General features: G+C 39.6%; 1 protein-coding gene across 5 annotated transcripts in view; it reads right to left on the bottom strand.

Moving 5' to 3' along the window:
- The window catches only part of egf (epidermal growth factor), a 132,666-nt gene that overhangs the window by 73,938 nt on the left and 45,050 nt on the right, over positions 1–13,678 (bottom strand). For all 5 annotated transcript variants that reach the window (XM_048538328.2, XM_048538337.2, XM_048538356.2 and 2 more), the window contains 4 exons: positions 11,930–12,160; positions 9,825–10,027; positions 4,646–4,741; positions 1,117–1,239 (listed from right to left, as the gene is read on the bottom strand). In XM_048538328.2, coding sequence (XP_048394285.1) covers positions 1,117–1,239; positions 4,646–4,741; positions 9,825–10,027; positions 11,930–12,160 — 653 coding nt within the window. The remainder of the gene's footprint in view (positions 1–1,116; positions 1,240–4,645; positions 4,742–9,824; positions 10,028–11,929; positions 12,161–13,678) is intronic.

Below are 13,678 nucleotides of genomic sequence, written 5' to 3'. Positions count from 1 at the left end.
CGGAGTTTTGAAGGATAAGAAGGAACATCATTAAAACTTAGAGAATACTGAGATGCATGGACAGAGTCGAGGTGGAGAAGATGTTTCTAGTGGGAGAGACTAGGACATGAGGGCATAGCCTCAGTGAAGGGACAAACACTTAGAACTGAGATGAAGAGGAATTTCATCAACCAGAGGCTGCTAAATCTATAGAAATCATTTCAACAGAAGGCTGTGGAGTCCAAGTCATCAAGTGCATTTAAGACAGATAGATACGTTCTAGATTAGTAAAGGGATCAAAAGTTACAGACAGAAGACAAGACAATGGTGTTGAAAAACAAATCAGCCATGATCGAATAGTGGAACAGACTTGATGGGCTGAATGATCTAATTCTGCTCCTATAACCTATAGTCTTATGGTCTATATTACAACTTTTTCTTTTGAATACACACCACTAATTTTATTTTGATAGAAGTATTGATATTTATTAAAGTATGCTCACTTAAAAGTCACATCAAATCCACAATCACCTACAATCACATATTTTCGTAGCATCTATAGGCATCAAATCAGTTGGAAGTATTTTACTGGTGATGGTCAGATCAAAATAAAAATGGAGGCAAACTAGCCATAGATGTTAGAACTACGAAAGGGGCAGGTTTCAAGTGTTTTGAAGAAGTCAAAATAGATTTGAAGTGTAAAATCCATTTTTCTCTCCGTAGATGCTGCCAGATCTGCTGAAGCTCCGCAGCACTTTCTGCTTTTATTTCAGAGGTCCAGCATCTGCGGTCTTTTATTTTTACTCCAATTCAAATAAGTTCTTCAATGTCAATACTTTTTAAAAGATCCTTTCACAGAAGGCCAAGCTAGCAGTTTTGCCAATCCCTAATTCCTCTGGAAAAGGTGAGCTGCCTCCTTGACCAGTCACAGGCCTTGCAGTGCTGGGACACCCACAGTGCAAATAATATCTGTGCTAGACATTGAAAGTTCTGGAATCCATGAACAATGCAGCGGTTAATTTAAAGAAAATGACATTTTGTGAAATTCTTCAAAAGTTACTGGAGATACAAAAGTCAATGGATTCAATGTTCCTAACCTTTCTGTTCATAGATTTTCATTCAGAAACAAAATCTTACCATGACAAGTTTTCATATCAGGCAGCAGTACAAAACCTTCTGGGCAGTAGCAGCGATAAGAGCCTGGAAAGTTCTCACAGCCTAGAGTGCAGCCATGGTTCCAAAAGGCACATTCATTGACATCTGAATATACAGAGACACATGCATCAGAGAAAGAGAAACTGCATGTTGTATTTGGAGTTAATAAAAAATATTACAGTGTAGATGGCTATAAGGAAAGAATGAATGTAATTGGATGCTTTTTCAAAGAGCTAGAGATGATAGGCCAAATGATATCATTCTGTACTGTATGATCCTAGGTTGGGCAATAATATGGCAGTAGGTCTCACTATCTGCGCTCTTCCTCATTCCATACTGCTGTTTCACTTAGCCTTGAGTAAAATCAGTGACGAGAAACCATCTTAAAGAGTCGCAAAAAACTTGCTTCATGCAAGCAATCATGCACTATTTGAAAGGCCCAAGAAAATTGTGAATTATAAGCATATTTAAAACTAGCCTAATCAAAGGTGCCTGTGATAGATCTAACAGAGTGTGAAGTTGGAGGAACACAACTCCTGCTCCACACTGTGTTATCTCTGGCTCCAGCATCTACAGATCTTACTATTCCAACGAGGCCTGTGTTGGCTTTGATGACTTTGGTGGGAGAGATGTATTGAATATATTTCACAAAGGACTGTTCTACAGATGTATTCTAAATAATGCTACCACTGCAGAGAACAAAATCTAAACCTAAAGCAGTTTTCCCAAAAGTGTGGATTTTACATGTTCGTATAAACAGTTTACTTCCCCACAACAAGTAGAACCATCCATGTAAAAAAGTGATCTGTTTAGTCACAGTAGACTGATAAACGAGGAACTTTAATGGGAGATGTTATGCTTTGATATTTCTAGCACATCCTTTCCCAGCAAATTGCATAAGTCAATCAAAACTAATGGTTGAAGTATGTTTGGACATGTTAGAATTCTCAGGCATGTGCTTCCAATATTTGGAGTGTGGAAGCAAAGGTTCTCCCTTCTATTTCAAATGCACATCTCATAAACATAAACGTTCAATTGATGTGTGGATACCAACATAGAAATACAAACACTACATTTATACCAGAAATGGTTTTTAAGATAGAAAAAAAACTGAAGTTTTATGTAAAGCACTACACAACATATCAGGTGAACATACATGTACATGAAGACAGCTTATGGACGTGGAATTCTGCCAAGTCAGAATGATTTAGGAATCTTCTAAAAATGGAGGATGTGTCCTGATTCCCAGGCCTTCTGATTTTTTAGCAAGGCCTTAAAAGGTTTGAGCTGGCTGAGGTTGCAAGCCTGCATTTGACACTCCTGACCTAGTTGGCTCTCTTGCAGCAATAAGAATATCCTTATGCTCCAAAATTTTCATGGAGTCAGACTAGCATTTTAAAAAAGCCTTGGCTCAGAGCATCTCAGAGGCATAATGAACCATATTCTGTTTGAGGGACTAATTTGAAAGCTGATTATCGAGAGTTTTCCTCATCCTCTGATGCTAAGCTATGCCCCGCAGTACCCTCCACCCAAACCCATGGTCCTTCATTCCTCTATGCCAGGCTATGGCACTTCCAGTGTAGATGTTCCGGTTTGCAATCGGTGATTTGCTGATTTTTAGGTAGTTCGAATCACCACCTAGATCCCTGGTTCTGACAGTTTTATTTAGGGAATGTGAAATGAAGAAGGCAGTAGACAGGTGTTTCAAGGCAACATAATCTCTGTGTTTATTAAATACAAAAAGGTGAATATATTAAAAGAAATAAGGGCAAATACAAAACAGCGAAATTGACACTATCAATTATACGGAGGACAGTACTTAAATATACTATTAAATGCATGTCAAACACTACTAGAAACTAAACAGTAGTTTTAATCATGGAAAATTAGATCTGGCTTTCTATCCTTGGGGGTCTCTGCACTGTTACCACCTACCTTTTTCCTCCTGCTAGCTAGGTTAGATATTTTGGGGTCTCGAGAATGTAAGCTCATCACTGGGGTAAAAGCGATTTTGAAATGCAATTGGCCATTCCTGCTTGCCATAGCTGGTGCCTTGAGGAAGACTTTGGGTGGTGTAGGCCTTCAGTCTGTGTTGATGTCACTGATGCGGTAGGATGCATTTTGGATTTATCGGGTGAGTACTTTGTTTCTCTTACTTTGTAGCTTGCGATCCAGTTTTCAGCTCAGGATGTGTCTGAGGCCATTGTCAGTTGGCTCAATAGTTTTCAGAGGCCATCAGTTGTAAGGTCTGCTGGTCGTGGTCGGTTACCGTTCGTTCCCCTGGTATGGATCAGGCCTACGTCAGTAGGTTTCGAGGAGATAGCTGTGCAGACATTTCTGGGGGGAGAGTGGCTGTCTGGGATCCTTCTTCTGGAGATGGTTGTGGGGATGGCTCTTGGGGCGGTAACTCTTTTGGATCCCTCTCCTCTGGGTAGCTATGGGGATAGCTCTTTTTGGTGAGGTCGGGGCCTATAATGAAACTAATTGCGGCTCTCTTAGCTTCACGCCAAATCTGCGATTGCATTGTGTTGCTGCTTTTTCCTTTAAGGCAATTGATGTCCTGATGGTTAATACTGTGTGTGAACATTCGTTGATTGACCCTGAATGCCCAATATCTCTACGAATGAATATTGATTGAAGTTGAATCAATACCTGTACAGGGTCCATATTGTCTGAGTTGGTGTAGCTCAAAGTGTAAAAGTTAGTTTCAATCTGGAGTATTAGGCCTGATTTGTTGTTCTCGTAGAGTCAAGGTGTGAATTGGATTTTCGACTGTACAATGTCTCCAAGCAGTTATCCCTGTCCGTGTAATTTTCCCAAAGCATGGCTGCTTTTTTTTTAAACTTTGTAAAGTTATTTGCAACGTCTAGGATTTTGGTCCAGTATTTCAGAATATGGGGATACTTACTTAATCTTACACCAGATTCATTAACCCACAATACACCATATAGATCTAATGAACCATATAGTGGCAATGTTATGTGTTTTAGAAAGGTAATTCATTTATTGTTACATATTATATTAAAAATGTCTGTTCATTGCAATGCAGTGGAAGTATCAATCATTCAGGGCCTTTAAAGTATTGATAGCAGAACTGCAAGAGCTTGAAACCTTTATGTAGATAAACATAAATAAGCAGTGTGCAAGTAATAGCAAAGATCAAAGACAGAGCTGTCTCATGCCGGGTCTCTAACCAGCAGATCAGAACGCCAGTGCTTCAACAAGATGCTACCCATGATGTGAGAGAAGATACAGGCAGCACAGATTCGGATTACCAAAAATCAATGAGGGGTTGAAGATAAATCAGCCGGGAATCGATGGGAATACTGCAGTCCAGAGGTAATGGTGCCATAGGTGACAGTTTCAACAGTATTCGAGCTGAAGCAAAGCCAGAGTCAGATGAGGTTACAAATGTAAAAGGAGATAGTTTTAGTCATTTAATAGGTAAATGGCCCAAAGCAAACAGTCATGTTAATTTCAGAAAATTGCCAGTTGATAGTGCAAAGTTTACCTTCACAGGAATTCTGATCATCACTCAGAACAAAGCCATCTTTACACTCACAGCGTTCTTCTGGATCTTTTTTGCAGATGTTTCCATTGTTCCTTTCTGCAGAAATAGAAAACAGAAGCAGAAACAAGACAATGTTAAAGACTTATTAATAACAGGGTAGCTATCTGCAGTATTCAACTTTTCCTTTTAATAAATGTCAAGGTAATAGGATTTGAGATCTTAGGGCCGAATTTTCAGAAGTGTGTTTTGTGTGCCGATACGGTGGCATATTGAGAAATTGTTGCAAGCCTCCAAACCATTCAAAGTTGCTTTTCCTGTATCTTTGAACGATATTACAGCTTGCAAATGAAGGGTTGTGGAATACAACTTGACTTTCAACTGAATAACTACTCATTTAAAATCTGTTTACCAATCCACAATTTTGCCACGCAAGGCAGTGCTACAGATGTTCTGTTAATTGTGATGGTGTAGATTGGTCATTTGCCTGCCTTTCCAATTGGTGCTGCCAGTGAATATTTTCAATAAACACTGGTTGAAAAAATGTGGACCCAAACTGCTTTTTTAAAATCTAAATGCATGGAAATTCAACTTGTATGATCCAGCTATTCTTGTTCACAACTGAATCGTTTCAGACAAGGAATCAACACTTTTGTTACTGTTGCAACATTTCCTTTTCTGATGCTCTGCAGCCCCATAAAAGCTGCTCATATTGCTATATTTGGGAATTTACAACCTAATGCATGGGAGATCATACCCCTCTGCTTTACCTGTAGCTCAGCAGATGAGATGGTTGCTATTGCATTACAAAGCAAATGGAATTGCTCTGACATAGGGAGCTGCACTTTGGACAAGCCAACCTTATTTTTCTCTCACCCACATATTCCCCAAAGCTTGTCCACTATCTACAAGCACACATCAGAAGTATGATGGGATACTCCCAACTTGTCAGGATAATGCAGCTCCAACACACTTAAAAGGCTTGACACTATCCAGAGCAAAGCAGCCTTGGCACCACATCCACAAACATCCACTTCCTCCAGCATCGACACTCAGTTAGCAGCAGTGTATAATATCTGCAAGCTGCACCACAGACATTCACCAAATATCCTTAGACAGCACCTTCCAAACCCATGGCTGCCTTCATCTAGAAGGACAAGGGCAATAGACACATGGGAACACTACCATCTACAAGCTCTGCCTCCAAGCCATTCACCATCCTGACTTGGAAATATATCACCATTCCTTCTCTGCCACTGGCTCAAAATCTTGGAGTTCCCTCCCTAACGGCACTGGGGGTCAGTGATTCAATTCGGCAGCTCATCACTACCTTCTCTTTGGCCATCCAGAGTGGGCAATACAGACCAAAAAAGCGATCCCTTAATCCTCAGGAGTGAATAAAAGAAAGTTTCACACAAGGTTTACTTTTGACAACCACCATTCTTTATAAATTTGAACCAGGTTATCTGTCTCAGTTGGTGGAAACTTGTGTCCGACCCTATGGTGCATTTGGAGATTGGTGATGGAGGTGCAATAAATTGGACAGGAGGGTGGTAGCCTTGGTTTCTGCTACTATACCAAGCCTACCCTGGTTATGTTTGGGGCAGGAAGATCCATAGACAGCCCAATTCACTAGTGTTAACACATTATTGGATAGAGAACTCATCGTGCTAGGAACACGACAAACAAATCTTTGCGTGTTTGCTTGGGTGCTTCCAGAAGGCAGGAGGCCCTCACGGAAAGGCATTCACCAACTAGTCAATACTTTCAGAATAAGCAAAGGGTTCCCACAGATAGCTACCAGCTTTGCACATAACCACCTTCCTGAGGAAACCTCTTCTCACAAACTTCTACCCATTCACTTGTGCCTGGTCTATCCTTAATCCAAGGCTGGTTTCTATATTGGCAGTAGCATTACATCCCTCCCTTGAACCAGTGGTGCCCCTGCGTACAGAGGAGCCTCTAAATGGCCATTGCCATGCTCATAATAATAATCTAGTAATCAAATCATCAGGGATTGATTATTTAGTTAATTTATTTGAAGAAGTAAATCACATTATAAGTTATGAAGCAGACATTACAGCATACAAACATAAAGCAGACTTTTGAGAAGAGCTGCATCATTTCACATACACACACACAATATATGGCGTCTTTAAGTTGAGTTCTCTTAAATGCAAGATACCAAACATCTCCTTCCTTTCCAAAAGTGAGAGACTCCATTATGTAAACGTGATTTACTGATATACCCTGATCGAATTAGTATTGACTTTGTTGTTACTTTCCGTGTTCTGGATCTTGTATGGTGCAACAGGACTAAGAGGCCATTGGGAAACTGGAACAGACCTGGTCTATCCTCAGTTCCATCTCATCATTGTGTTAGCTTGTGGGTATGGATCAGTTCAGATCACATTCTGTTAACTTGGCTGATTGCCATCTGCCTTCTGCCAGATCCTGAACACAAAATTGTTGTTCCCATTCTAACATTGGAATTCTTGCACCCACATTTTTAATTCGAGCTCATTTGTCACTATCAGTTGCATTTTTACAAACTGCCCTTGAGTTTCAAAAAGAGCACTTTGGATACAAGTCAGTAAATTGGCATGTGAGTCAAATATGTACCCACTGGTGATGGAATAGTTACACTCTGAAGCATTGTTCTCAAATGTACCATTACAGTCTGTAGATCTTGCTTGCATCTGTCTGAATTTGAGGATTAGTTTTTTGACTGTGCAAATAATGCTTTCACTTAGACCACTGGTCTTGTGGTAAATGGAGAAACGCAGTGTGTTTGAATTTTCCTGAAATAACTCCCCAGTCAATTTTCCAGAAAGATCTCACAAGGACTGCTATAAAATTACAAGTTAGATGCTTCTGGAAGTGACTTTTCCAAAGCTTCGAAGAGGTCCTGCTGCTTTTCATATCATTTTCAAACCACGCTCTTTTTCCCAATAATTCCCTGTGTGCTGAAGACTAATGAGTAAAATTAGAAATGTGTGAGGATGAGAAATTGAAGTGATCTGGACATCTTTGAAGATCATCTTTCCCCGAGGAGTTGGTATGATTTTTGTGTTTTTCATTTCACTTGAATCCGGATATAGTGGAGTAAGTAGAACGGAAAAGGTTGATCTGTGACAAGTTGATGTGACATTTCAAACTCCTGAATATCAATTTTCCATTTCATGTTGCTTGCATCAGTAATTGTAGATTCTAGTTATGTCTATACCTTAACCTTCCTATCACAGCAACGTCACCCATTGCACAGATACATCCTGGTACAACGGATGAAATAAAAGTATGATGAGCTCAATAGAAATCCTGGAAAACAAATAGCCCAGATGGGAGATCCTGACAATAGTAGTGTCTATACGAAGCACAAAAGGCAGCGAGTCTGTATCACACCACAGCAAGATGTGCTGACCAGTAACTATGCATGCCATCAAGCTTCAAGAAGAATTTTGTACCAGGAAATTTTGAATTTAATTCTGAGAATGGGTATTTTGTAAAGCCATCATTTCAAAGCTGTGTTTAGGTGCCTTGGATCAAGGCATACTCTCAAAGATTCATCTTTCTATATGACACCAGTCTCTGTACATTGGCACTCTTCCAATGATTTTACTTGTTCAATCTTGCCAAGTTTGATCCTCAATTTGTCTGCAAAATAATCTCTGTGTTTATTAAATATAGAAAGGTGAATATATTAAAAGAAATAAAGGCAAATATGAAATAGTGAAATTGACACTATCAGTTATACAGAGGACAGAACATAAATATACTATTAAACGTATTTTAAACACTACTAGAAACTAAACAGTAGTTTTAATCACGGAAAGTTAGATCTGGCTTTCCATCCTTGGGGTCTCTGCACTGTTACAACTACCTTTTTCCTCCCTGCTAGCTAGGTTAGATACTTTGTTTTTGAGCTTGCATTCTGGCAGATTCCATTCAATGGGATCAGTGTTAGGTCACAACATAGTGTTATATCTGCTGATGCTGGTCTCACCATGTGAATGATGTAGAACATCAGCGATATCCTGGTAGGTTGATTGTAGTTGCACTCCAGCATCATTGCTTCTGCACACGGAATTAGTGAGCCATTATACCCTGTATTCATGTACTGTTTTGTCATTCACCAGTTTTGGCACGGTTTCCCATAGTTGTGGATTCATGTTCTTTTACAACTTACAGAGGTAGCACATTGGCCTTGGCCCTCTGATGATCCTGGTCAATAACAAATAGCCTGCCTATAGATTCTGTTGGGGATCTCTCCTCCTTGAAGTGTATCCTTGCACCCATTTCCTCTGCCAATGGAACTGGCATGGGACTGGTTCAAAAACAGCTTGTGTTGGCATTGCTCCTGTTACTCATTGTCAGAGGTGCAAGATGGGAGGTGTTTGCAATCTGTAGTGAGGGCTAGTAGCAGGGAAGTATGGCTGCAAGTTGGTGAGGTGCGAGATCACTGAAGCATCTTCCAAGAAGTTGATGATCACCTGTCAAGCATGAACACACTGACTGAGGAAGAATGCTGTGAGCATCAGCCTCTTATCTGATCATGGCTGGAATTTTCAGTTTCACTGATCAAAGGGTTCTCAGACTGTCAATTTCAATGAAGAAATGTTCTTCACGATATAGGTGTTTGAATCGTACAATTTTGCTCACGCTTTTGGAAGTAGCTCCAGTGGCTTTTAAATTTAGAATGTTTGGTTAAAATGATTAAAACAGTACTTAGCAGCCTATTAGAACATATAAATGCTGTGCTCCACAGTTCACCTCTGAACACACGCAGTCGAAAGCAGATCGTGAGTGGGGTGATCTCAGAATTCTGACCTAATATCATTTTTGGAGGATTTTAACATCCCACCATCACCTGAAACAGCATCCCTTCACTGTAACAATCACCACCACTATCAAGTTTCAGTAATTGTGACAAGATTAAGCCCACCTATCTCTATTTCAGCCCAGTGGAACAACTTTTGTTTTTATCCACTATGGGAGCCTATGAACTCCTTCCTCTTGCCCCATTCTTTCAGTCATATATTTAAATCTCTTTTTCCCTGTGCCCAGTTGTACCTGGCTCAGACGATCATTCAGAGATTAATACATATAATTGCAGTGTTATAGAACATTCTGAATGGACTTAAACAAAAGTATCACAGTAAAATTGCTAGTTGGAGGATTGTACCTGGTGATTGTGAGCCTGGTTCTGCTGCTGGTTGGCGGAATGGATGCACTACTTTGACGTCGGCTGGAGGCAAAAAGGATGGTTTAAGGCTAATGGTCACAATGTCTTTCCCAGTGTATTTGTCCACTCGACGAATGGCACTAGTGTTCCAATCTGAGTAGTATATATACTCAGCAAAGGCAGATATTCCAAATGGTTGGTGGCTGTTTGGGTAGAAATGGAGACAGCTAATCACAATGACAAATACTGCACTTTATTTTTCTTCTGGAGTATCACAAAGTGCCAATTCAGTCTCATAATCCAGATCCAGTGATTATACCTCCTCATTCACAAAAGGCATTTTAGTCCAAAACACACAGTTGTCTCCTTTAAAGATTATCAAACAAGGTGATTCCTACATTTGAAAAAGGATTAGTAATGAGCTCAAAGAGCAATATATTTTAATGTCAGTGGTTGGAAGAATAATGAGACTTTTAGTCAAATACATAATTGACTAAAAAGGGACATGATGCTTGATCTTACTTAATTCTTAGAAGGAGCAACAGAAGAAGTAGATAAAGAGTGATGTAGTTGACGTAATTGACTTGATATTTCCACAGGTTTTTGTGACCTGATGTTAGAACATAAGAACTAGGAGCAGGAGTAGGCTGTCGGGCCCTTTGAGCCTGCTCCAAATGTTGAGATCTGGTTGGCCAAATACACACTTGCCAGCAATGAAACCAGAAGATCAATCTTCTGAGAGACATGTACCTTATTGATCATCTTCCCATTGGCTGCCTCTGCTCTTGCTCTCTATTAATGATGTGGATGTGATACCCAAATCTATGGCACCTAATGATTAGACATGAATTTGTGGATCTTCAGCGCTCCTATGGGGAGAGGCAGGCTCTACTGAGCAAGGTAAAGGACCATGAGCGTCAACAGATCATAGTGATCAACAGCACTGGACAATATTTAGTAGTGATATGTTGCTCAATATATGTCACTTCAATATTTTTAATGATGCAATTTGAAAATTTTTGGACAAAATTGGGGCTGTAATGAATATGGAGGAGGACTGTGATAAAACACAGGAAAACATTCATAAACTTATGGAATGGTTTTCAGTTATCAAATGAATTGCAGTATAGACAATGGTCACAAAATACATTATGACAGGAAGAAGCAGAGTCCACATATTCTGTGCAAATAATTACCCAAATGGGAAAAAGAAAAAAAGAAGAAAAAGAAAGGATCTGGGATTATAATATTACAACCACTTAACGGAGCAGTGCAGGTCAATAAAGCCAAAAAAGGCAATGAAACACCCTGGGATACTTCCAAAGGAGTAGAAATGCTAAGTTGAGATTGCAACTCAAGAACAAGTAACACTGTTTTTAAGTGGTTTGCAAATATAAAGGTAATATCAGAAAAAAAAACTACTCTCACGATGAGTGGTTTGGATGTGAAACAGACTGCCTGGAAATATGGTAGAAGCAGATTCAATTGAGTTATTTAAGAAGCTATTAGATCATTATTTGAATACAAGCTATATGCAAAGCTAAGGGGGAAAGGCAAAAGAATGGCTCTAAGTCATGACATTCATTTAAAAGCCATTGCAGATATGATGACTCAAAAGACTTCCTTTTGTGCCGTAACATTACTGTGATTCTGTACATAGCGTCTTCTATAAATTGGTGTCAAATTAAGGTAAGTTGTAGCAAGAGTCGACGTTCCACAGTAACTGAGCTACTGAGATTTCCTTTCTCCTTGGAGCCAACAAATACAAATGATGGTGATCTCATCAATTTAGTCTAGATTTAAAATCTGGAGACATGTGTCAGGATTAGTGCACAGATTCAAACTTGCATCCCACTCATAAAAAGCCAACCAATACTCCCTTATCTAGCTACACAACTTTAAATTTTGCCAGTTATAGTAATGATCCATGCAAAAATAATCAAAATATCGTGCTATATTTGAAGCAAAGCAGAGCTGTCCTCTTGCTAATATATTTAGTGAAATGCACATAACTAAACTTCATTTGACTATGTGCAAGGTATAAGAAGGATTTGGTGGGGGTGCAAAATAAAGCATGATTTTGAATTTCTCACATTGTCACTTACTGCATTGATTGTTTTATGATGTAAGGTGAGTCACCGTTGTAATCACATGACCCAATGCTGCTCGAGACATTCCCAGCATCACTTTGAACCCAGAAGAGCCGCTTGTCAATAAGATCCAGAGATAAACTCTTCACTTTGTTCACGGTCTTGAAAATAGTGACAACCCCCGTGCCTTTTAGAGTTGCACGTTGAACGCTTGGAACAGAGCCTTCTGAAGCCCAAAACATATACCTTGGAACAAGATTGCACAGTTTGGATCAATTATCACAGTAGTGTTTTCTCTGGGGATTGAATATATGCTGGATTAGCTGTGAGATTAGTGTGCAACATAATAGAGTAAAAACTTGGTGTTGGCAAAGAATTTCATGGGCTACTGGACACAAAGATATGGTGAATAATATATGATAAGGTTTGGCTGTAAACTGAGAACAACAAACCTATTAACTCTGCAAAAATTTTGGTTTTCACATCTGCAACGAATTGTTGATTTTTGCATGATTGATATCTTTAAATGGTTATAATACACTTTTATTTCTGTTATATTTTTTCTCAATTTTCACTGTTTATTTTGACAAGACAAAGAGGTATTAAGCATTTGAAGTTACTGTACTGCTATGTTAATAGTATGTCTCAGTTTGGAAAGTAGCTAATGTAATTCCATTATTCATAAAGGGAAGGAGATAGAAAGCAGGATATTATACACCAATTAGCTTAACATCATGTCACGGGAAGAACATTAGAACCTATTGTTAAAGATGTCAAAACAGACAATTTAGACAAATTCAAGCCAATTCGGCAGAGTCAACATGGTTTTGTGAAAGGAAAATCATATCTAAAAAATTTATTAGAAGTAACGTGTACTGTGGAAAAGGGAGTTGAGTGGTACCTGTACCAGAGATAGTAGGAACTGCCAATGTTGGAGTCTGAGATAACAAGACATGGAGCTGAAGGAATACAGCAGGCCAGGCAGCATCAGAGGAGCAGGAAAGCTGATGTTGCGGGTCAGGACCCTTCTTCAGAAATGGGGGAGGGTAAAGGGGCTCTGAAATAAATAGAGAGGAGGTGGCAGTGGCAGAAGGTGGATAGTGGAGCGGGAGCGGATAGGCGGGTGAGAAGACCGACAGTTCAAGGAGGTGGGGATGATGCTAGTAAAGGTGTTTTGTAGGTAGGAAGTGGGGGTGGGGTGGGGGTTGGTTAGTGAGGAGGGAGGGACAGGAAGGTGGGAGAGAAGATGGACAGGTCAAGGAGGCAGGGATGAGAGGCTGGTCTGGCCTTGGGATGAGGTCAGGGGTAGGGAGAATTTGAAGCTAGTAAAGTCCACATTGAAAACATTGGGTTGTAGGCTTCCAAGGCGGAATATATTCTGTATGCTGTACCGATATTTTCATAGGGCATTGGATAAATTGTCTCATCAAAGATTACTGAGGAAAATTAAAGCTCATGGCATGAAATTAACATGATGATAGATAACAGATTGACTAGGTAACTGCAAATAGAGAAAAAGCATAAAATGATAATTTTCTGGTTAGCAAGATGTAATGAATGATGTGCCACAGAGGCCAGTTCTGGAACCGCAACTCTTTATAATCTATATAAGTGACTTGGATATACAAACTGAAGGTATGGTTGTTTAATTTGCTTATGACACAAAGATGGAGAAGAGAATAATTTATGAGGAGGAGACAAGAATGCGGCAAAAGGGTACAGATAGATGAGGTGCGTGTGCAAAGGTCGAGTGAATGGAGTATA

This window comes from Stegostoma tigrinum, chromosome 1 (assembly GCF_030684315.1).
Source record: "Stegostoma tigrinum isolate sSteTig4 chromosome 1, sSteTig4.hap1, whole genome shotgun sequence".
NCBI lineage: Eukaryota > Metazoa > Chordata > Chondrichthyes > Orectolobiformes > Stegostomatidae > Stegostoma > Stegostoma tigrinum.
The sequence above is the reverse complement of the archived record's forward strand: the minus strand, read 5'-3'. Positions and strand labels throughout refer to the sequence as shown.